The 25,132-nt window shown below is 41.4% G+C and overlaps 1 protein-coding gene, 1 long non-coding RNA gene and 1 pseudogene across 4 annotated transcripts; 1 reads left to right on the plus strand and 2 right to left on the minus strand.

Moving 5' to 3' along the window:
- Positions 1 to 309: 309 nt before the first annotated feature.
- LOC119819139 lies at positions 310 to 3,403 on the minus strand. Of its 3 annotated transcripts, XR_005286229.1 has the most exons (4): positions 2,861 to 3,403; positions 2,520 to 2,616; positions 1,940 to 2,014; positions 310 to 849 (listed from the first exon to the last, which is right to left on the minus strand). It is a non-coding gene; the product is annotated as an uncharacterized LOC119819139 (long non-coding RNA). The 3 variants fall into 3 exon arrangements; XR_005286228.1 differs by having other exon boundaries at positions 2,520 to 3,403; XR_005286227.1 differs by having other exon boundaries at positions 1,940 to 3,403.
- A 336-nt stretch (positions 3,404 to 3,739) lies between these two features.
- On the plus strand, positions 3,740 to 24,671 carry Sav1 (salvador family WW domain containing protein 1). The gene is made up of 5 exons (XM_038337125.1): positions 3,740 to 3,902; positions 5,618 to 6,064; positions 15,319 to 15,589; positions 21,314 to 21,457; positions 23,415 to 24,671. Exons 1-5 carry the CDS (start codon positions 3,809 to 3,811, stop codon positions 23,620 to 23,622), a joined length of 1,164 nt encoding a protein of 387 aa, XP_038193053.1. The 5' UTR covers positions 3,740 to 3,808; the 3' UTR covers positions 23,623 to 24,671.
- On the minus strand, positions 19,485 to 21,224 carry LOC119818768 (annotated as a pseudogene).
- Positions 24,672 to 25,132: the final 461 nt, after the last annotated feature.

Consider the following 25,132-nt stretch of genomic DNA (forward strand, 5'->3'; position numbering starts at 1 on the left):
TGCTTTTTATGTTTCTTATATTACTGCATTGAGATTTACACATGAGTTTGTATGTTAACAGTTGTATTCTGTATTTATTATGTATATGGGTGTTTCCCCTGCAAGTGTCTGCACCACCTGTGTGCAGTGCTCAGGAAGGACAGAAGAGAGCGTCCAATCTCTTTGAACTGTAGTTGCCTGGGAATTGAATCTAGGATCTCTTCAGAGCAACAAATGCTCTTTATCACGGAGCTATCTTTCTTCTTGCCCATTTAATTTTTATTTGCCTCTTGTAAAAGGAAATACAAATAGCATAAAGAACTTGAGATCTTGAGAGCAACAAGTTGTAATGTAAGTTTTATTTTCTAGAACATTCACATTTAATACTTTAGTAAATCTTCATGAAAACAGTAAAAACTTTGTAAAAGAACAATCTATATACCTATTTTCCTATAAAATATATATTTTGCCTTTTCATATGTGGCACAAAGTGTTAAGCTAAAAACATTACAAACTTTTACAAATCAAATAGTTAAATTGTTTCATTTTCTAATCCAACATTTTAGTCCTAAACCAAATGGTTGCTAATAAGATACAGTTCCCCAACTGCCATTTTTCTACCAAGAATTCAATTCCGATGGGAAAATGCCTCTGTTAGGGAACATAGTACTAGCGTTATCAGCAGCTCTGTCTGAAGAACTGGAACTGCCAATCCTAGTTGCTTCAAGAGCATTCCCAGGGATCTGGGTATTTTTCTAACACTGATGTGAATTCGAAGCCTGTGGATTTCGGGATCTGGGTTCAAAGCTCATCTATTTACTATGCACTGCTACTGCAGCCAATAGACTGTTGATTCTGGAACACACCCTCCTTGGTAAAAAAAAAAAAAAATTACAGGTCTCAAAAATCACCTAATTGAGGCCTTTTCTCTGCTGTAATTCAAAGAATTGAATGGCTTTGGAAAAGGGAATGCTTTGTAGGGAATGTGGATGGCTTTCAAAACAACTGTGTAAGGTATCATCTGGACTCAGATTGGTGAGGTTTTCAATGTACTACAGCAGGAAAATGGCCCAAGATGGGAATACAAAATTCCAGTTCTGATACTTGTTATGGTTAAACAGGAAATGTTCTCCCCAGGCTCACTGCTTTTTTGTTTTGTTGTTTTGATCTGTTGAGATAGGCTCTCATTAGCTAACTTGGATCTATGCTTCAGATGCTGACTTTGAAATCTTGTTCCTCCTGCCAACCCCTTAAGTATTGAGATTGCTTCCAGGTTTGCTCACTGCACCTGGCTTTAGGCTTTGTCTCCAGGTAGTGGAGCAATTTTGAAAGGGTCTAGAAACTCAGCACTCACCAAGCTTAAAGAACTAGGCAATAGTGGCACAGACTCATGGAAGTAAGTTGTCTTAAGTATATAAGTATGCCTTCCAATTTCTGTGTTTCCGGTCATGCAGTGAGTGAGGATGTGCCCAACTGGCCCAGAAACACGAAGCCAAGTAACCATGGTCTAAACCTTTTAAAACCATAAGCTCCAGTCTCCTTTATATTGTTTTTGGCAGGCATTTGGTCACAGTACGGGAAAAGTGACCAATTAAGTTCTGCCACCAAACAGGAAGGAGATCGAAGACATCACACATTATTTTTTCATGAGATTAGCATAGCTGATTTCAAAATTCCCATCCAGCTACAAAACCCTACAATTCCTCCCTTCCTGAGTGGAGAAAGCATCCTTTATTCCATTCTCTGGAAAGCCCTGGGTATAAAGAACTCTCTTTATTAATAAGATCCCAACAACACAGTTTTACGCTCCTCTGAGGTCAGCCTTGGGAATTCTATGGGAATTCTTCTCTCATTTGCCTCCCATCCTCCAATCCTTCGGGTAACTAAACCCTCTGCCTTATGGCTCATCGTGGCCCCTCTTCTACTCACACATTACCAACACTTCAGTTCTGGCACTTACCTGACGCACAGGAACACCCAACTGCATTCCTTCCTTTCAGAGAACAGTCTGCTCGACTCAACTCCATTTGGCTCACTAAGGTTTACACAAGGAGAAATCCTTTATTCCTTACTCTTATTCCATAATCAACGTGTCAGGAAAGCCTGTTTTGTCTCTAAGATGTATTCTAGACAAAATACTGTTACTGCTTTCCTGCTGCTTTATCCAGATGCATGCTAGCAATAGTTTTGATTCTCCTCCTTGCTTTTGAAACTCTATTTCCATTCTGTCTACTCGACACGGCATCCAGATGATTGCACTAAAATATTAAACACATCACTCCTCTACTCCAAAGGCCTAGGGGCATGGCCGCTTACTGTGGGACTTCATTTCCCTCTGCCCCAGCTACATGGGCCCTCTTACTGTTCCTATGGTTGGCCGGGAGACGTGACTACGTGCAAAAACTTTGCATTTGCTGTTCTCCCAGGAAGTCTCACTCCAGATAGCTGCCTGGCAAGTTAATTCCAACATCAGCTTCTCACGAGCTGTGTTACTCTGTCACGTTTTCCAAAACTGTGAGATCTTACTTTTTTATGCTTACCTCAGCGCTCACGATCCAACCCATTATGTTCTACAAGTCTTATTCTGTCATCTCTCTTCCCTGTAACAGCAGAGACTTTTATTGTCACATCAGACACCTAAAACAGTAACAAAAACGTTTCATGAAAACACGGAGACAGACTAGTGTCTGTCTTTGTGTGTGGCTAAATAAAATCTGACCAGTTTTGGTGTCGCATGTAAGGAAACCATATGCTTTTGTTATGTGATTAATGCTTTGTTTCTGTTTTATGCACCAGGGAAAACATTCTCTTTATTATTAAGGCCTTACTTGGGTCAAGGGGGATGAGTCCCATCTTATTTTCCAAGGGTTATTCTGTGTACCTGACCGCGTTATAGAGAACAAAAGTAGAATCTGCTGTATTAGAAAACTCCCAGTTCTGAACGCTGGTGCTCAAAAGGCCTCAGGACTGAACTGCAAGAGAAAACACGTGGTTAGTAAGTATTCTATTAAAATGAAGAGATAACTATATATCGACGTCAATTTTATCTTAGGAGTTGTAGAAGCTCCATCTTCCCGTTTGTTTTGTCTTTTTAATACGAAAACCGGGGCAGGGGAAATAGAGGGAAGAAAGAGGTATGTGTGGGGGGTGGGAGAAGAGACTCAGTTTACATAGTCCTCACGCTGTCACCAGAAGGCCCTGGAAGTCGGGCGTCCCGCGTCCCCGCCAGCCCGGGACACTCGAGGGCCGTCTTCCCTCGGTGCCCAGGACGCAGGGAGCGGTCAGGTCAGGGCAACCACGGCTGCGCGGCCCAGCGGGTCCCGACAGGCCTGGACTCGGGCTCCCGAACGGCGGAAGCCGCCCCGCGCAGCCGCGCTGTGGCCGCCGTGGTCGCCAACCCCAACCCGTTAGCCGCCCGCCACGAGTCCCCGCACGCAGCCGCGCCCGCGTCCGCGCCCGGCGGGGGAGGGGCGGCTGGCGCGGCGTCGGCTTTCCCGGCATTCCCAGCGGCGCGGGGAAAGTTTACCGGACGTAGGCGGCGGCCGCAGCGGTAGCGGCTCCCGGCGGCGGGCGGACCATGGCCCTGGCGGGCGGCCCCCGGCGGTGTCGCGGAGCCGGTTGACTTCCCGGGAGGAGCTGCCCTGCGAGTGAGCGGCGGCGGGCGCGCTGAGCGCCGCCAACATGCGGCGGAGCTTGCGGGCGGGCGCGGGCGGCGGAGAGCCGAGGCGGAGGCGGCGCCGGCCCGGGAGACGGCGGCGGGCGGCGAGCGCGCGGCCCTAGCGAGGCTGCCGGGGCAGCGGCGGCGGCGGGGCGGGCGTCGTCTGCGAGGATGCTGTCCCGCAAGAAAACCAAAAACGAGGTGTCCAAGCCGGCCGAGGTGCAGGGCAAGTACGTGAAGAAGGAGACGTCGCCCCTGCTGCGGAGTGAGTGTCGCGGGGCGGTGACGGGCGGGGGGGACCTAGCGGGTGGTGCTGGAAGACGGACTCTAGGGAATGCACGGCTGTGCCTGTTGTAGGAGGAATAAAAAGTGCTCCTCTGGGTACGTCGGGGCGTTCCCAGGGTCTGCGACCGTCGTGGCTACAGTCGCCCTCGCCCAAGTAGCCCAAACTCTAGGCTGGTCTCCTTTGCCCTGCGGCGGGACCCAGACTTGCAGCCGCTGTCCAGAGCCGCCTCCTGTCTCAGAGCAGCCCCACCACCGAAGTATTCGGAGTAGGTTTTGCACCTAAAATTCCCAAAAAGCAAAGTACTCAGAATAATTTCTGCCGTAGCAGGCAGGTTGCTAACTTTCTTCCCTTCTCTCTCTAGGGTATGTTCCGTCTCCTCCTCTAGCTTTTCTCCGTTTCCAGTAGTTGACTCTGAACTTTTCAACTTGAACGTCTTGGTTTTCTTTTTAAGATTTGTGTGGATTTGGAACTTAGAAGAGAAGGGGCTAATCCTTTGGTTCTCATTCTAGGAGCTGGGCCCCTTGTGTTAGTAACGTACATTTCCTTCTTGGAAGCTGGTAGTAACCGTGTGACTTAAATTAAGCATTACCTCATATTGTAATTGGGAAAGCTCTAAACAGAGGTTCATAGTATTTGCCCAAGATCACGGAGAAAGGGGTGGATAGCATTATTTTTTCATTGTGACCATGTGTGGAGCCTTCCAGGTTATGTTAGTAATTGTAGTGCTTGACTACAAAGTTGGTCGGGTGGGTATGTCCAGTAACTTGAAACTTTATTTGTAATCACTTGTTTTTCTTTTTAGCTTGCTTTTTGCCGCAAATAAAGTTTATTAAACATTTCTTGAAATCATGCAACATGTTGAGTTTTTGAATCTTTCAGTGAATACTCGATACAGTTTCTGTCATCGACTGTTAATTATTCCAATGTTAGGATAGTCTAGTGTTAGCTTCTGGCACCTTCCAGTATTGTCTACTTAATGAATTCAGAAAACGTGCTCCATATCCAGATTTCCTCCTGTTGTTAAGGCATTTGCTTTCTATCTAAGGAAATCTAAGATGTTCAATTGCTAATTTTGTTTTCAGCAATCCATTATCTTGTTTTTAGTTCTCTGTTCTGAAAGGAGCCGTATTCCAGGCTCATTGTTTCTCCGTGGATTGAACATTTATGTGCATCTTTGTAACTTGATTTTATTTTTCAGTTTCCACACTGAACGGTTTTGCTTTCTAGTTTTGATAACTGTACCTAGAACTGGGTAATTCTGAGAATAGAAAGACAAAACTATTAATTTAAAAATCTTTTAAAAGAAATCTGCCTTGTTTTAGAGGAGCATTTTTTATTGTAATGAAACTTTGTTTGCATGAAGAAAGATTCTTGGCTATACTAAAATCAGATGAAAACCAAACTGTAGTCATATGTGATGCTGGTGACTGCATTGATTTGTTAGATTATTTTCAGTCTTACTGACGTTGTATCATATTATGTATGGCAATATACAACATCAGCTCAGTTGTAGCAGAGCTTACACATAGCACATTAATGCAGATTATAAATTTATTTGCTTGGGAAAATAGTACACATATTGGCTTAAAATTTAAATTTGTTTTCCAAAGACCTTGTTATTTTGATATAAACAAATAACTTTATAAGAGTACTTATTTACTGAAATGGTGATTTTATTCTTTGTTTGATTGCAGATCTCATGCCTTCGTTCATCCGGCATGGTCCAACAATCCCAAGACGGACTGACATCTGTCTTCCAGATTCAAGCTCTAATGCTTTCTCAGCTTCTGGAGATGGAGTAGTTTCAAGAAACCAGAGTTTTCTGAGAACTCCAATTCAAAGGACACCCCACGAAGTACTGAGGAGAGAAAGCAACAGACTGTCTGCCCCTTCCTCCTACCTTGTCAGGAGCCTGGCAGATGTTCCACGAGAGTACGGCTCATCACAGTCGTTTTTAACAGAAGTTAATTTTGCTGTTGAAAATGGAGACTCTGGTTCCCGATACTTTTATTCAGATAGCTTTTTTGATAGTCAGAGAAGGCGGCCACTTGGAGACCGTGCCCCAGAAGACCACAGATACTATGACTGCAACCATGATCTCTTCCAGAGAATGCCACTGAATCAGGGGAGGCACACTTCAGGTAACCCGACATCATAAATAACACATTGGTTTATACTTACTGATATTTTAACTTAAAAGGTGATTTCCCATGGGTTTTCTTGGAAAGAAAAAAAAAATTCCATTTTGCCATTCTTGCTTCTGCTTGCTTGCTAGTGGTTTTTAGCCTACAATGAATGGCAGAATTCTGTTTCTGTTGACTATATTAAACTTGGTGCTTATCTCATGACCATCTTGACTGTTAACACTTTGGGCTTAAATACATGAAAAACTTAATGTCTCTAGTTAGATTGAAATTAGATTTAGATTTGGTAGAGTGAGAAAGGTAAGTCTGTAGGCAAATTGATCTTAAACCTTGGAAAGGAAAAGGGAGGCGGAATCGACTGTGCTAGGTATACACAGTGTGGGCAATTGCACGCTTAGTGATCTAGCGCTGTTTCTCCAAACCTAATTTTGTAGTCAATAACTGTTTCTCAGGTTGGTCAGAAGGCTCACCATATGGCTAATTATGTGTAAAACATGCCGTCCTGTGACAGGCGGGGAAATACTGTGTGATGCGGAGCTGCACTTTGTTTCCCTCTGACCTGTAGATGCTCCTCCAGGAGTTGAGGGATGTGGCAGCTCCACTTGATTCCTAGAGTGCTCATTACTGTAGATCAAGTGGTGCAAGCTAAAAAGAAAACTTTTCCCACCTAGTAAATTGTAGGCTCTAAATTTGGCAGGATAAAGATGAATGTGTGAGGCTGATTGGCTTTTTAACAGCCACATTTCTAATAAACTTACTCAACAATTTGGAATACAACTGTTTTAGCCATAGGAAAATTATCTTCATTTAATATTAATTATGTGTCTAGCATTTTCTTGATCCTCTTGGGATACCTTATTTAGGGAAACAAAACCAGCATATACACAGTAGTCCCGGAACAATTAGTGGCTGTACTTTGTAGTATTAACCGTTAGAGGCAGTCAGAAGAAAGATGGTGTAACTGGAATCTTCCAGGAATACGTGCTCCAAGGAGCAGATAGAACTTGAAGTAGCCTTTGAGCTTGGACTTGACATTAACAGGGTAGAAGAAAGACATGTTAGGTAGAAAGTTGAAAATACCCATTGCAAATAGAGTGGGGTGGGTTTACATTTAGGAGACTTTATTCTTAACTATTTTTAGAAATATGATGTAAGGGGGAAATGGAGATTTGTGGCCCAACAGAAAGCTGAGACTTGAAACAAAGAAACCGGTACACATTTCAAGGTCAAATGTCTGGGGAGGTGCCTCAGTGGTTAAAAGTACTGGCTGCTCTTCCAGAGGACGGGATTCATTTGCTGGTACCCACATGGCAGCTCACAGTCCTTTAACTCTAGTTTGGGGGGATTTGATACCCTCTTCTGGCCTCTGCAGGCACTAGGCATGCAAGCGGTTCGCTGCCCTCAAGATCTAAAAGAGCATCAGATCCTCTAGAAGTGGAGTTATATGTGGTTGTCAGCTGCCACGTGGGACCCTGGAACAGAACCCAAATCTTCTGCAAGACCAGCAAGTGCCGTTAACCTCTGAGCTATCTCTCTAGTCCCCAGTGCTTAATATTTTAAAGCAAATTAATGAGGCCCTGCTTGAAGACATTGGAAGGGACAAAGGAAAGTGGGACACACCCAAATTCATAGAACAGGGCCCCTAATAGGGCTAGAGAGATCAGGGAAAAAGAAGAGTCAGATATGGTTAGCAAAGCACCCTGGTACACAGGATGTACTAATAAAGGAAATGAAGCAAGCTCCGAGGTTTCAGATCTGGAGACTGATGACAAAGTTTGCCAGCTGAAGGAGAGCAGAAATAACAGCTGTGTTTATTGTTAGTGTAGACCCGCGCTTCTCAACCTTCCCAATGCTGCGACCTTTCTAATATAGTTCCTCATGTTGTGGTGACTCCAACCATAAAGTACTTCTTTGCTACTTCATTGCTGTAATTTTGCTACTGTTATGAATCGTAATATAAATTCGTATGTTTTCGATGGTCTTAGGTGATTCCTGTGAAAGGGATATTCGACCCCAAAGGGTTGAGAACCATGGGACTAGCTGATTTGTTGAGTTCCTTGCACTCACTTTCCCATATGTGTATGGCAGCGTCAGTGATAGCTCAAACCGATGGAATGTCCAGTTCCAGAGGTCTGACCCCTGAAGCGCTCCAGAAGTCAAAGGTTTTTGAGCATGAACATGACACTATACCGAGGCAGTTTTTTTAAAAATAGTTTTGCGTGTGCATTCATGTAGGTGTTTTAAGACACAGTCTCACTGTATAGCCCAGGCTAGTCTGGAATTTACTATGTAGCCCAAACTAGCTTCAAACTTGTTAGTTTGAATGATCCTCCTGCCTCTGGCTTCCTAATGCTGGAATTACAGGAGTAAGCCCTCATAGTTCATTGCCAAAATGACAGCTGCACAGAAAATACTAGTGAAATTATCTTCAGACTGCTTTTATAAGAGGAAAAACTACATGAATTTGATGTTCAGACACGGGGCTATGTCCAGGATATTATTCTACACCAATTCCAAAATCCAAAACTCCATTGTCACAAACATCAGAATAAGGGATACTCTACCTGTAATTGTTCTATCCTTAGCTTTCTATATGTTATTTTCTTGGTTGGTTGGTTGGTTGGTTGGTTGGTTGGTTGGTTGGTTGGTTGGTTTTTTGAGACAGGGTTTCTCTGTGCAACTTTGGAGCCTGTCCTGGAACTTACTGTGGAGGCTAGGCTGTCCTCACAGAGATCCACCTGCCTCTGCTTCCCGAGTGCTGAGATTGAAGGTATATGCCACCACTGCCCGGCTAACTTTCTGTCTTTTAAATATGAAGAAATGAAATACCAAGTTAAAATCTCACTTTAAAATTCTGATTTGTAAAATACCATTGAGGAAATACTATAAATGAAATTTCTTCCAGTCTCTCCTAGGCACAGTCAGACATTGTTTTTGTGATGAAGGCAGATTTTAATTTTTATTTTTTGGTTTTTAGAGACAGGGTTTCTCTGCAGCTTTAGAGCCTGTCCTGGAGCTAGCTCTTGTAGACCAGGCTGGTCTCGAACTCACAGAGATCCGCCTGCCTCTGCCTCCCGAGTGCTGGGATTAAAGGCGTGCGCCACCACCGCCCGGCTTGAAGGCAGATTTTAAAACAATTTCCCAGTCACAAAAAGTATAAGGTCTGGGAGATATCTCAGTCCCTACACTGTCAGCTGAGCACGCATGCGGACCTGAGTCCCATCGCTAGAGCCTTGCCAGGAATGGTGGGGTTGAGGCAGAGATACATGGATCCCTGAAGCTCATTGGCCAACCAGCCTAGCTGAAGCCATGAGCTTCAGATCACTGAGAGACACTGTCTCCAAAAATAAGTTTAGAGAGCAGGTGAAGAAAAGGCCCCTGATCTAAGCCTCACAACATGAACGTGTACCTGTGTGCACATGTACACAACCGCAGTATTGTATGCATACTATATACACAATCCACATACAAAGAAAGTACAAGTTAATTGGGCATTTTTCCAAATGGAATGTTATCTTAAAAGTAACTGGGTGGTGGTGGTGGTGTGGACCTTTCATCCCAGCACTTGGGAGGCAGATTTCTGTGAGTTCGAGGACAACCGGGTCTGCAGAGTGAGTTTCAAGACAGCCAGGGCTACACAGAGAAACACTGTTGAAAAATAAAAAAGATTTGATTTTCGGTTTTAACCAACATCTGCTTTTACTGTCAGTAGACTTCCTTCCATTCTGAGTCTCTTGTGTTAAAAAAAAAATGCCTTTCTTGTTTGTTTTTGTTTTTCAAGACAGGGATTTTCTGTGTGTAGTTCTGGCTGCTCTGGAACTCGCTATGTAGATGAGGCTGGCCTCCCAAGTGCTGGGGTTAAAGGTGTGTACCAACACTGAGTGGCTAATTTTTAAAATTACATCTTTCTTAGTTTGGGTTACTTTGATATGATAAAATACCATGATCAAAGCAACCTGGGGAGGAAAGGATTATTTGGCTTACAATTTTATATCATTGTCAAAGGAAGTGAGAACAGGAACTCAAAGGACAGAAACGTGGAGAGGGAGCTGATGTAGAGGCCATGGAAGACTGCTGCATGTCTGGCTCAACCTGCTTTCTTATAGAACTCAAGACCACCAGCCCAGGGATGGTACCACCCATACTGGGCTGAGACCTCCGCCATCAATCAGTAAGAAAATGCCCTACAGGCTTGCTGACGGCCGAGTCTTATAGAGGCATTTTTTCAACTGAGACTCCCTCCTTTCTGATGACTCTAGCTTGTGTCAAGGTGACATAAAACTAGCCAATACAATGTGTGTGTGTGTGTTTGTGTGTTTGTGTACATACATGTGTGTGTACTTACGTGTGTGTACAAACTTGCAGGAATTGATTCTCTCCTTCCACCTTGTGGGTCCTGGGAATCAAACTTAGGGCTTAGTAGGAAGTATTTTTACCCTCAGAGACCAATGGATCTCTGAACCTTGCTGACTGGCCAGTCTAGCAGAATTGATTAGTTTGTTCTAAACTTGTTTTTATAAGGTTTTAAAGATACTAAAGAAATAAAAATAAGAAATTAAACTGAAAGTTTATTATCAGAGTTTATTTTAAAGTACTGAATTTGTATTTATTCAAGTAAATGTGCTAGCATTTAGTAAACTAGAATCACCTTGTGGAAGCTGATACAGCTTTATCTTTGTGAGCAAGAGAAGCAGCAATTGTCTTAGTTCAGTCCTGAAAGCCCTTTCTCAGCATCCTAATATGACACAGAATGTAGTATTTGGTATCTGTTACTTATGGAACTCAGCATTCCAGAATCCATTTTACTATCTTTAGGTACCGAATTTGGAAACCAGAATTTTTAAGATTTACACATGTTAAGTCTTAGGCAGCTTCCTGGTTGGTAAGGTTTTTGAAGGCATACCCGGTGAAGCTTCATAAAGACAAGAGTATTTGTTAATCCTTCCTGGAAAATCCTGTTCTTAGCTTGTGAATGCTTAGTTTATTTATATTTAATGGAGCATATTTGTACAGTGCAGCCATACAAGTAGAAGCTGTTTATTTACGAATAAATGTCAGTTACTATTTTCTGGCAGTAATTTAAATTATGAAAGACTGATTTTTTTTTTTTTAAAGTTGTAGCTCAGAAGCTGAAGTTCTTTTTTTCCATACTGATTAAAATTGGTGGCTTGCTTGTTTTGCTTTGAAGAGTGTAATTGATATTTTGTTGTTAAAATGATATGGTTAGTAATGTTCATCATTTGCTCTTACACTGTGGTATTTGGTAAGAGAACTCTGGAACCTCATGTGGAATGGTAATGAGTCTCTGCTGGAGTTCATTGTGGATGTGGTATTGTGTGCCTGTACTCCATGTGTTAAGACTGGTTTCTCTCTTTGTGATGTTAAGTTAGGCCATGGTCTCCATGTCAGCCTGGTTTACTCACCAGGAAGGACTCCACCAAACTTACCTGTTGGTTTCGGAAGTCAGTAGTGATCCTTTTTGTACAAACTATCATTTCTTCCGATTTATTGGTTGGAGTTCTAAAAGAGTATGTTTTTTTTATAAGTACTTTGATGGTTATTCATGTAGGAAAGATGGGGTAAACACTAGATCTTTCCTTTTATTTACTATTTTTCAGAGTAATGAAGTGGTACCCCAGCCACTTCCAAAGGCAAGTAATGAATTTTTTTTTAAATGGGGCATCTTCGTGACCTAATAGATAACTCTTTTAATTCCAAGATTTGTTCCAAGGTTTAACTAGGTTTTCATTAATATCCACTTTCTGTTCCAAGATCCATTCATGTCTCAGTAGACTTCTGTGGCCTCTGCCACTTTCTCAGTTATTTTATTTTCTGTGGTTCTGATGGTGTTGATGAGTTCATGTTAGACATTTTATAGAGCCTCTCAATATGACTTTTATTGGATATTTTTCTCCTGATTAGATTGAGCTGATTTTACTGACTTTGAGAGGTAGAAGACAGAGGAGAGAAGGGAAGAGAGATGAAGAAGGGAAAGAAAAAAATCTAGTGTATAAAGAGGTACACAGTATCCTTGTGCTATTACTATGGAGGATTTCTCCACTGGACTTCACTCTTTTACCCCCTTTTTTCTTTTTTTGGATGGGGGTCACTAACACTAGTGCACTTTGAAGAGGGCAAGTATATTGAGCTTTCCCTGTTGGGGTGGGGATATGTAATCTGTGCAGTTCTTCTGTAAGTATCTACACATGTGAATTTTTCCATTAAGTAAGTTTTCTCTTTTCTCATTTTGTAGTTTCTGTCACACATATATGTGTTTATTTTATAATTTGGGTTACAGTGTGACATTGAGTCATTTATTGTCTAAGTTGTTCCACTTTGAACATTAAGAATTCTCTAGATGACTTCCATGTTTTCCTTTTTAATAGTTGAGACTTCAGAGTGTTCAGCACATGTGATTGCCAGCTCAGACCTACGACTAGTTGTTTCTTCATCATGAATGTGTAGATTTTAGTTGCTCTATTGCTATAGTTGGCAGTTCACTTGTTTGAACTGCTCCCTGTGGACCCTCATCCCATGAGATTGGTCTCCTTTGGTCTTTTAATGTGCCCAAGTGGTTGGATGTTTCAGACTCCTTTTGGGCCTGTTCTGTGTCAGACTTAGAATCAACCACTGATTCAGTGAGCTCTCAAGGAACTCTGTTGTACCTTTTCTTAGGGATTAGCTTCATAGTATTGGGATTTGCTGCTACTGGATGGATTATTGCTTCCAGAATTTTCAGTGGACAAATCTAGGAAAGACATTTGGGTATTCGTTCTAGAAACAGTTTCATCAATTTATACTGTTGTATAATGTTTTACTCTTTTGGCTTTTTGAGGGGCCAGCCACCCATCTCTCAAATCACACAGGAAGGCTTACTCTTAGTTATGAATGCCTGGCCTTAGCTTGGCTTGTTTCTAGCCAGCTTTTCTTAAATTACTCACACTACCTTTTGCCTCAGGGCTTTTATTTTTCTTACTCTGTGACTGGCTGGGTAGCTGACCCCTAGTTTCCTTCTCTCCCTGTTCTCTTGCTCCTCTTTCTTCTCTCAGATTTCTCCTTCTTTATACTCGCCCTGCCTATCCTTTCTCCTACCTCGCTATTGGCCGTTCATCTCTTTATTGGAACCACCAGGTGTTTTAGACAGGCACAGTAACACAGCTTCACAGAATTAAACAAATGCAGTGTAAACAAGGGTTACACACCTGAAAATAATATTCCCCAACATTATATTATTGGTGATTTAAATGAAGATCTTAGATTTTTACTTTTTTTTTGCTTTAAAAAATTCATTGTTCTCCATGTGAAACATAAAATTCACCATCTTTAAGCATGTTGAGTGTTGCTGTGTGATACTGATATTTTATATATTCACATTGTGTTGCCATGCTTGCAGATATTTTTTCATTCTGAAGATAGATTGTTACAATGGCATAAAATGCTACTCATTTGTCCATCTTTATCCCAGAACTCTGGAGACCGGGCAGGCAGTTCTCTCTGAGTTTGAGGCCATCCAGGGATACAAAATCATTTCTATCATTATCCTTCCTTCCATAAATAACCAGTTTCATTTTTGTTGTAGTGTTACATTTTAACATTTTATGAAAATAGGTATAAATACATGTATGTGTGCATATACATATTTTTTCTCATATCTTTTTTTGGTATGTTTTACTCTAAACTCAGTAACAACAAACATTTGAGTTTAGGTGGGTTGGATGTCAGCAGCAGCTCAGCTGTGTGCCTCTGACTCGGGGCCTCTCATAAAGTTGGAGGGTTTCACCGGGGCTGTGACGACCATGTCCTTAGATACATAGTTTAGAGACTACTCCCGAAGCAGTTAACAATAGGCTTTATTGTCCTCAGTTCCTCATTACATGCACTATTTATGACATTAAAGCAGCTGGTTTTCCCGAGTGGTCCAAGGCGAAGCACATGAGCTTGACAGGGACAGAAGCTGCCTGGTCTTTTGTATCTTAGTATCAGAAGTCACGTACCACCCTTTCTGCTATAAACTATTGCTCACAAGGACAGGTGAATACCAGGAGGCTGGGACGGTGGGGCCCATGATTGGTTTAAGTTTGACTATAAAAAGGAAGCATATTGCCTGCACTTTTTCACTTCTTGTTTGGGGGGGGGGGGATAGAGAAGTGGAAGACAGGGCCTCTCTCTAGCCCAGGCTGGCCTAGAACTTATCTCAGACCTGTGGCATTCTTTCTTCCAGAGTCTCCCAAGTGCTGGGGTTACTGGCGAGAGTCACCATGCCTGACTGTCTCTCTACTCTTAATCTCTCAGGGTAGAATAGAGAGTATCTTCATGTGTGGCTGTGCGGCCCAGCGCTGTGCTCTGACCTGTGCATCCACTAGTATAATCATCTACTCTGTCAATGTTGGCTCATCTTCAGCCTTCTATAGACTGTGCTGCAGTGACCATTATGTTATGTGTTAAGTGAATACAGTTTTTAAAATGCCTGCCAATAACCATATTTATTATACATTTATATCTTATCCTTTAGAATTTCAGAGTTTGAATAGAAGCATTTCTATGCAAGCATACCTTAATTTTAATGTTTCTTCTAAATTATTTTTTGTTGTTGCTGTTTACATGGATACCAAAATGATTGAAAGAAACTCTTCTAATCTGAGAAGGGGATTCTGACTCTTCAGCATATTGTCAGTATAATTTCAGAGGAGTTGAAAAATGAGTTTATTGCCATTCCTTAAAGTTAAACATTTTGCTTAGCCAAAGATAAAAATATATGGTATATATTTTAAAAACACATCACTTAAGTGGAAACTTGACTTTTTGATTTTTAAGAGCCATTATAAGTGTTATTTCATTAACTCCTATTCTAGTTGTGGTCAGGCATGTTGACTGTATGACCTGCCTTGATAATCCTACTTAATTCCAGGGCATAGCTAGATTCTTTTAATTCCCAGTTTTATAAAAACTGGGAATGGTTTTACAAGCTTATTTTTGCTCTTTCCTTTTTTAAGATGAGATGTCAGATCTTAAATTTTGACTGAGATTTTTCCTATTTTTACTTTTCCTTTAGTAGTGTAAATATTTAAGTATTCCTGTGCCCTGGTGACAAAAGATTCAAACAAATCAAAACTCATATTAGTTTCAAAATCCAGGTTTTCTTTCTCCTTCTAATTTAATAGTAATGACTAATGCTGTGGAAATTTTATACTGAGATAATCATAAACTTTAACAGATAATTGAACGCTTGCTTCATTTTCTTTTCTCTTCAGGTATTGGGAGAGTTGCTGCTACATCTTTAGGGAATTTAACTACCCATGGATCTGAAGATTTCCCCCTGCCCCCTGGCTGGTCTGTGGACTGGACAATGAGGGGGAGAAAGTACTACATAGATCACAACACAAACACAACTCACTGGAGCCATCCACTTGAACGAGAAGGGCTTCCTCCTGGATGGGAACGCGTAGAGTCATCGGAATTTGGAACCTATTATGTGGATCACACAAATAAAAGGGCTCAATACAGGCACCCCTGTGCTCCCAGGTAAGGTAGCTGATTCATTTCTGGCTTTCTGTTTTGAGAACAGAATCCCGTGTTAGATTTTGGTCTAACATTTTATGAAGAGATAAGCATCTTGAAGCTTGAGATTGTAAGTAGTTATTTCTCAAAATTGATATTTATCCTAGGTATATCTTAGTAATGAATGATTTTAATAATAAGATTTTAAAAATATTTTCTCTCTGAGAAACCTGAAACAAATATCTTTGTGATCAGATTCCAACTAGAAGAGATGCCAGAAGCCTTTTGTTGTAGATACCCAGAAATTAAAGTTAATAATCAACCTGTTTGTTTTCATCTTAAATTCCCATCAGATAGACCCACCTCATAGTAAGTCAGAATATACTTCAAAACCATGACATCATCTTCCTGTTTTTAGTCAACTTCTGACACAATTTCATGTTGTTTTCCTACTGAAGTAAAAGTTGGAATGGAACAGTCTAGCTTCTTAGTACATACAACCAGCAGTTCTTTGGACTGTGCTGAATAATACTTTAAGCCTTGTGCTATCTAGTATTGTAGCCAGTTGTCATGTGTGGCTATTGAGCAATTGAAACTTGGTTAATCCATTTGAGATTGCTGTAAGTGAAAAGTAGACACTGTACTTCAAAGTACATATAAAACTATATTAACTTAATAGTGAAGAAACAAATATTTCGCATTAATCATGTTTAAGCTGCAAGAACTGAGAACTAGTGGGTAAAATGCCATAAGCACATTGATAGATACTGCCTCGGGTCATCTGACTAATACAATTTGTTGGTTATGATGGATCATAATTTTTTTAAGAAACATTAAATTCATGAGAATACGTTTTAGAATTCTAAACAGGGTTAACATTATCAATGTATTGCTTTAAACATTTTACATTTTTATATTTAGTGACTCAACCTTGAAAGTGTTTTTTCAATGATTTATATTTGGTAGCATGTAGCCAGCTTTATTGAGTGGCTTCATGAAGTTGTTGAAGAACTGAGCCCATGGGTATGGTCTGCTGTCCACAGTAGCACTCTTCCAGCCAGATTTAAAAGGCTGCCCTCTGTTTCTCACACCTGATAGTATTGTAACGTGTTGATGGTTTGTAAAGCTTTCCAAATGATTGTCCTCTCAGAAAGTCAGCAGAGTAGCATTAATAACTGTTGGATTATATGTCAGTCTTTATGCAGAACCTGCAACTTAGACATCAGTCCATTAGCTCTTGGGAAAAGTCATCTGTGTTAAGAATTTATGTCCACTTTTACAAATCAGTAGTTAGAAGTAAAGTACAGTAAGGCAGTTCTCCTACATTTCATACAAATTGTAGGTGATTAAAACACAGGCTGGGCATGGTCACTGACACCTTCAGTCTTAGTACTTGGGAGTTAAGGCCGGCCTGGTCTAAATAGAGAGTTCTAGATAGGGCTTTATATTGAGATCTTGTCTCAAAACACAGGCATATTTGATTTCAAAGCATATGGTATCAATTACCATTTCCCTTTGGACCCACTTATTAAAAATGTTGAAGACATAATTACTGCAATTTTCATGTTATCTTTAAAATGACAGAGTTGGAGCAATGACTCAGTCATCATGAACACTTGCTGCTTTTTCAGAGGTCCTGAGTTTGGTTCCCAGAGCCACTGTCAGGGGTCTGTATGGTGGCCTGTAACTCTAGCTCCAGGGTATCTGACACCCACTTCAGGCCTCTACAAGCACTCCACTCGTGTGTGTGTGTGTGTGTGTGTGTGTGAGAGAGAGAGAGAGAGAGAGAGAGCGTGTGTGTGTATATGCAGAGACATACATATAAATAATCTTAAAATAAATGGACTGTTAACTATAGTATAATCTAGACCTTATTTTAATGCCAGTTAAGCAAGCAGTGACCTTTTTTATATTCACGTCTTTTATGTTTAGAGGCAGATTCATTTGTTTTGTCTTCTTGCCTGAAATAGCTCAGTCTGGTGTCCCAGAATTCACTCTGTAGCCTGCAGGTGTTGAGTACTTTGCACCTTAACAAACAGTTCAGTCCTGTACAACTATTCCTCCCCGCTCAGCTTACACAGGCTGTTAGTGCTAATTGAAACATGATCCTTTTTAATTCTCTATGATTTAAAGTAGGCTCTAGGTAACTCCCAGTTGCTTTCCTAACCTGGCACAGTGCCCAGTCTTGCTGCACTATATACCCCAACCTCACCTTTTCAGTTAACAGGAAGGAGAAAACAATCCTCTTTTGTTTTGAGAAAAGCTATAGACCTTCCCAATGTATATGTTGGCAAATAATGAGTTATTTGCAGAAATCTGTGCCTATAATGTAAGCCTTGTATAAAGGTTAAAACTAAAACTAGCTTTTTTTTCCACCTTTGAAACTGTCCTTAAAAAGAATAACTACCAGCCAGAAGAAATGTTTTAAAATAGGGAAGGTTTAACTTGGTTTATGTTGTTGTTGCTTGTTTTTTTAGATTTTTGAGTTTTATTAAAATCTCACATGAACAAGAAATTGGAAATACAATCACATCAAAGAACAAACTATCATGACTTTGGTATATAAGCCAAATAAATTTTGTAGAGCAGACTTCAAAAATGTCTGAAATTGTAACAATTTAAAAATGGTTGACCTGCTCTAGGGATGCTAATTGTACAGACATAGCTTATTCCAATACAGAAAGCCTTAAGTCTGTTCAGATTCCTTTCAGAAGACTACTAAGGCAGAGCACTAGCTTGTACCTTTATTTACATCATACTTCATATACCTACGAAATCTGTTCCCAATCCAGAAAAGTAAAACTGTCCAAACCAAAGGTTCTGATTTGACAGATTGTTTCGAAGCTAAAATGAAGCCTGGAACAATAAAAGCATTATAACCCCACAATAAGGGAACTCTGCGAGCCCAATAATGTCCAAGAGCATTTATGGAAAGAAGGAAAATAAAAAGCCTGGAGTATGTACACAATAATGATTTCTTCACCTGAGCACAAATGGCAGCAAACTACTACTTCAAGATGAAACAGTTAAGCCAGTTTTGTCTTGAAGAATGTAGATCTAGAGCCAATCCTATCCTGCCAGTATCTTTTGGGGCTTTCACTTGTCCATTTCCACTGTTGCCTCTAAATATCCTGATAAAATTTGTGGTCGTCATTATTGTAACCATAGTTAACAGAATAGTTACACCACCTTGCTGAGCTGCTGATCTCTAGGTTAGGAACACCAGTTCTGTTGGTTGTTGGCCTTAGAACACCTGGAGTCAGGCTGGTTGTATCCATCTCCTTTTTTTTCTTGCCTCCTACATTGCCCCCTCAGAGTCCTGAGTCCCACAAGGACCATGGCCTCTCTGCTGTTCCACACGACCCCCTCTGTCACTTGTTGAGTCTCTTGGTGGTCATAAATATGCCCCTTTGTTGTTGTTTTCTTACTCTTTTACTCTTTGGGGGCCCACCATCCAGCCTCCAAATAATCACACAGAGACGTATTATAACTACCCAGCCTTAGGTTGACTTCTTTGTAGCCAACTTTCTTAACGTAAATTATCCCATCCACCTTTTGCCCCTGGGCTTTGTCTTTCTCTATTTCTGTATTTCTTTTACTTCTTACTCCATGGCTGGCTGTATAGCTGGCCCTTGAAGTCCTCCTCTCTTCCTTTTCTTGCTTCTCTATCTTCTCTCCCCAGATCTCTCCTATTTATTCTGCCTGCCAACCCTGCCTATCCTTTCTCCTGCCTTGCTATTGGCTGTTCAGCTCTTTTAGACCAATCAGGTGTTTTAGACAGGCAAAGTAACACAGCTTCATGGAGTTAAACAAATGCAACACATCTTTGCATCATTAAACAAATATTCCACAGCATAAACAAATGTAACATATTTTAAAATAATATTCTACAACACCCACTCCCCATGAATAGCTGGTTCTACCTCATAGACATGGTGCTCCTGGGCCCCCTTAGTGATGGTGTAACACCCCACCCTCTCCCTCCTCCTCTTCCTCTCACTGCATAATCATCAGCATAGCCGTAGTAGGGATCTTTGTATCCTCCACGATAGCTGTGATAATCATAACCACAGTAATCATCGCAGTAGCTTTCATGCTGTGGTATGAAAGGATAGATATGGAGGGTAGTCGTGTCTGCCTCTCCCCCCACCGTGGCCTCGGCATCTTATTTGGAGTAATTGTCATACGTAGCACTCCTGGAGGCCCAGCAGCTTGGCACGCTTCCCGTTCTTCTCTGGTGGCTTAGCTGAGACGTTTCAATCCTTCCTTCTGCTTCTTTTCCATTCACTTCAATCAGAGCCTCAAGAGCAGCTCTTCTGTTTTCAAAATGAAAACATGCATAATCTTTAACTTCTTCACACCAGCTTTCCAAACTCAGAAAATGACTTTTCCACTATTTCTTCCATATTTGTAGTAACCAAGTTTTTACAAATGAAACTTCACATTAGCCATGACTTTTGAATCTGGTTCTTCCACAGGGTCAGCCCATTCAGCTGTGATTTAGTCAATGTCCTGTTGCTGTGAAGAGAATATTACCCAGCCACTCTTATAAAGAAAAACATTTAATTGGGGCTACCTTACAGTCCCGAGGTAGAGTCCATTATCATCATGTTGGGAAGCATGGTGGCAGGCAGACACGACATGGTGCTGGAGAGGTAGCTAGCTGAGAGTTCTACATCCGGATCAGCAGGCAGGAGGGAGAGACACACTGGGCTTGTCCTCCTAGTGACACACTTCCTCCATCAAAGCCACACCTACTCCAACAAGGCCACACCTCCTATAGTGCTGCTCCCTGGTGGGACCAAGCACTCAAATCTGTAAGTCTGTGGAGGCCATACCTATTCAAAACCACCACAAACCGCTCACTGCACTTCCCATAGTTTTACTTTTCCACTCCTCGGTCATTGTCTGGCTTACGCTGCTGACTTGTGATCTTCGTCTTTTTGTCGTCAGATTGATGATAGAGAATGACGTCCACCAAACCCTCTAAAATCTGTGACTTTACTAAACTCTCCCAGAATGTTTTCTTTAGTCTTGTTCTTTAGAAAGTCTGTTGTTTGCCCCAGAATGCACACTCCCAGGTCTTTGCCAGAACAAATTACATAGCTCTCACACAGTTTAACTGCTGCTGGGGCAGCTTCCTTCCCCAGAAGGTGAGAAATGCATGTCCTGTTGTGACCAGAGTGGGTCCATCATGAGACAGAACCAGATAGATCCAAAGATTCCAGATAGGATCAGCCTTCTTACAAAGGGATACCAACTCATCCACATACAAGTCTCTTGAATTTTACCTATGAAGACCTCTGTTTCAATTCCATGTTGCACACCTGAGTACACACTGTCTGGTGGGGGACCACCATACTTCCTCTGTCCCGTGGTTTCACCCAGAGTATAACCATCTTCTCAAGCAAGGCCTTGACCTTTGCTTCATCGGTCCCCAGGCCCAGGGTTTCAGGCAGGCTACAATAGGAGCTGCCTCTAGCCCATCCCTATTCACCCCACCCCACTTAACTTGGGTGTTTATCTATCACTAGTAGCATATCAGCTTCCAAAAGATGGAGTATATGTCCATACAGTATAGTTAAAAAAATATTCAGACCCTTATCATAGAAAATTCTGTTAGGGGTTGGAAGATAGTTGGTTTGGCCAAAAAGCACATTAAAAAGCCTTAAAAGCTGTATAGTTACCATAATTTCTGGCCTAGGTGAAGGGCTTCTGTTTTAATAAATATGAATTCTTTCTTCTCAGCGTCCCTCGGTATGATCAGCCTCCTCCCATCACATACCAGCCGCAGCAAACTGAAAGAAATCAGTCCTTCCTGGTCCCTGCAAATCCTTACCATACTGCAGAAATTCCTGACTGGCTTCAGGTTTATGCCCGAGCCCCCGTGAAGTAAGTGAGCACACAGCACCAGTGTCTTTGGGGTATCTTAACAGGCTGAAGAAGTACCATGCTTAGCTGGGCAGTGGTGGTGCAGACCTGTAATCCCAGCTCTTGGGAGGCAGAGGCAGGTGGACCTCTGAGTTTGGGGCCAGTGGGGTCTGCATAGTGAGTTCTAAGACAGCCAGGGCTACACAGAGAAACCCTGTCTTGTGGGGAGGGGGGAGAGTAAAGAAGTATCATGCTTTTCTTATACTATTGTAACATTTAAGAAAGGACATCAGAGCTTACAAAGTTTGACTCTTTGATTAGAAGGAAGAATTCTTCAGAGATGTCTGAATCCTCATTACTTTGTGTGCAGATTTCCGATAGATACATAAGAATACTAGATGCGGGCAAGTTTAATATTTGTTTTCTTTGACATTTTTATAAGATTAACATGTAAGTTGATGATCCTCTATCCCCCCCCCCCCCCAAAAGAAAAACCAAGGTAAGAGCTTGGCATACTGATGAAACGAAGCAGAACACTCTTGGAGATTAAGTTCTTTGTTAGGAATTCTGAGTTTATTTCAGGGATATCATAAGTAAATTAAACTACCTGAATGACAGCAGTTCTGGGAAATGCTTGAGCTGTAACTGCTTCTTCTTGCAACTCAGTTCCTGTTTACAAGGAATTAGGTTGCCCAGGTTTCTGAAAAGAAATCACTCTAAATTAAAGTTTCCAGTCCTCCAGGGCCAGAGTGGAGGTGGAGGTCCAGCGAAGCTGTCCTGTGGCTCTGCTGGTCTTTCTGGTGTGCACCCAGGACGGCTGCTTGAGTCACTACTCAGTATCTTTTTTTTTTGAAGCCATATATTTATATTTATATTAGATAGTCCTTTTGGAATAAAATAGCAAATGTACCCATTAGATATAAGTAATTACTGAACATAAATCTAGAGTTTGTAATTCTTGCTTGTCTGCTGCAGTGATTTGAGATATGACTTCGTAACATAGGTACATGACTTTCTGTGTTTACATTCCTCTAAGAATGGACATTCACTCTGATGTAGGTTTTGGAAATTACAGAACCACTATAGTCTGCAGTTGATATTAATGGTTGCCCAGGTCAAATATTAAAATTGATTCTTAAATATTACTTCAGGTTAAAGATTGCCCATCTGTTTTAACAGTTTTTTCTCCTTCCTTAAAAATAAGTGTATTTGGAGCTGGAGAGAGAGCTCAGCTCTTAAGGCCACGGGCTGCTCTTGCAGAAGACCCAGGTTCAGTTCCCAGCACCCACACAACCGCTCTCCGCTGTCTGAAATTCCAGTGCCAGGGGATCCAGTGCCCTTTTTTGGCTTTTGTGGGCACCAAGCATGCATGTGGTGCACAGACACATCGTGTGGGCAAAAACACCCATACACATAAAAATAAATCTCAAGTTAAAAAAAGTTCTCAAATTTAAAAAAAAAAAACTGTACTTAGGGCTGGAGAGAGGGCAGTTAAGAGTGCTTGCTGCTGTTGCAGAGAATCCTGGTTCAGTTCTCAGGAACCAATAGTAACTTTAAAACTGTCTAAACTCCAGTTCCAGGGCATCTGATGTCTTCTCCAGCTTTCTTGGGCACCAGGCATGCACACAGTGCACTTACATGCATGCAGGCAGAGCATTCATACACAGAAAAATGTAAATGAATTTTAAGAGGAGAGGGAAGTGGAAAGGAGTGTATTTAGAGCCATGTGCATTAGCATGCTCCTGTGTTCCCAGCCACTGAGGAGAGTAAGGCAGGAGGATACCCTGAGCCCAGGAGGTCAAGGTCAGTGTAGGTCCCCAGCTCAAAACGAAAGAAAGTATCTAAATGGCACATTTTACTAACTCAAATATTTTTTAAATAAAAGTTAGTTTTACTTATAATACAACTGTCTATAAAAAGTACCAGTTTATTGTTGTAAATGCACATGTATTATGTTATGAACACTGTTTTATGACAGATATGACCACATTTTGAAGTGGGAGCTCTTCCAGCTGGCTGACCTGGACACATACCAGGGAATGCTGAAGTTACTCTTCATGAAGGAACTGGAGCAGATTGTTAAGATGTACGAGGCCTACAGACAGGCTCTTCTCACTGAGTTGGAAAACCGCAAGCAGAGGCAGCAGTGGTATGCCCAGCAGCATGGCAAGAAGTTTTTAAGCTAACTTTATCACATCCAAGTTTTGTAAGAGCTTTAACATATTTTCAGTAAGTGACTGCAAACAAGTACTTTAGTTAATAAAGGCAACTTACTCTTTGGAATTATAAAATTCTAGTTTTACATATATTTTGTTACCAAAATTTTTCTTTTATTGAACCAAAAAAGTTATCATTTAAAGAGCTGATATGGTATACACTTCCAAATGCTGTCTATTGAGAAGCTGCTTTGATAGTCTTGAAAAGGATGCAGGAAGGGAACAGCATCCTAACCAGGCGCTGGCAAACGGTCTTTCTTCTGATGGAATACACCCTTTTGTGCAGAAAAGAAGAGGGTGAGAACTTAATTGTGGTGTGAAGTACTTTCTGGAATAAGGTGGATCGGCCATTCCCATGGGTGTGCTGGGAACTTTATTGTGATGGACTTGTATATAAAGTATGTGGTCATCTCCTCCCTAATGTAGGGGGCACCTTTGCAGCGAGCGATAGAGCCTTTCAGCAATACATTGAACACAAAGCCTTAGCCTGTGTGGGGAAGGCGTGTGCAACTGTTACTAATACTGCTTCCTTCCTTTGAGCCAGAGCACACAACTCCAGTTAGCAAGGCCCCGGTGAGACACAACGCAGGCTTCCTGACCACGTACACACTGCCTTGCACCAGGCTGGGCTAAGTTGCCAAAAATGACAATCAGGGATCCAGTAAGAACTCTTGGTCACTTGTAAGTTTTATATTGTCTTTTCTATCCTAGAGAAGTATTTGTCATAAAGGTTTAGAAACAGGCCATTCTTCTCCATTTTTCTTGCCTTTGGCTTATAGTTGTTTATAATTAGTGCCAAACACTTGATTACGATAAATTTATGGAACTTTCAGCTGTAAATCTAGAATTCTGTGAGTTTCCTAGCTCTTCAGTTGTGCTTACAAGTGTTGTGAATAATGTATATATTTAGTTTAGTTTTCCTAAATTTAAGCACTCCTTGTTAGAAGTGAGTTTGAATTATTGATAAAATTTTGTGTTTGATTTTATATAACAAGTTATTAAATATATTTTTGTGGAAACAGTCTGGTCCTTGAGTCCATAATTTGGTGTTTTAGAGTCAGTACGATGTTTGGTACTTTTCTGTTCAGAAGGCCCAGTAGCCAAGGAAGCCTACAGTGAAGAGAGGTTAAAGTGTGACTGGTGGGAAAGGGAGTTTACCGAGCATAAAGCCGGGTGTCTCTAAAGGACGGACTGACGCGCAGCTTATAAACTGCATGTCTCTCCTGTCTCTATGACTTTTTGTTCACCATTACTGACACAGTTAATGCCTGTTTGGGGGCTCCCAGATCCGTAAGAAGCATTACCTTTCTCCTGTTACTACTTTCCCCTCCCACCTTGTTTTTTTGTTCTCAAGACAGGGTTTCTCTGTGTGTTCCTGGCTGTCCTGGAACCCATGGTGTAGACTAGGCCGGCCTCGAGTTCACAGAGATCCACCTGCCTCTGTCTCCCATGTGCTGAGATTAAAGGTGTGTGTTACCAT

Source organism: Arvicola amphibius, chromosome 7 (genome assembly GCF_903992535.2).
Source record: "Arvicola amphibius chromosome 7, mArvAmp1.2, whole genome shotgun sequence".
NCBI lineage: Eukaryota > Metazoa > Chordata > Mammalia > Rodentia > Cricetidae > Arvicola > Arvicola amphibius.

Excerpts from the sequence above, each read along its gene's own strand:
- Sav1 (XM_038337125.1), top strand. The coding sequence starts at position 3,809 with ATGCTGTCCCGCAAGAAAACCAAAAACGAGGTGTCCAAGCCGGCCGAG. Across the intron at positions 3,903-5,617 it reads GACGTCGCCCCTGCTGCGGA|ATCTCATGCCTTCGTTCATC; the intron begins GTGAGTGTCGCG and ends GTTTGATTGCAG. Across the intron at positions 21,458-23,414 it reads TATGCCCGAGCCCCCGTGAA|ATATGACCACATTTTGAAGT; the intron begins GTAAGTGAGCAC and ends GTTTTATGACAG.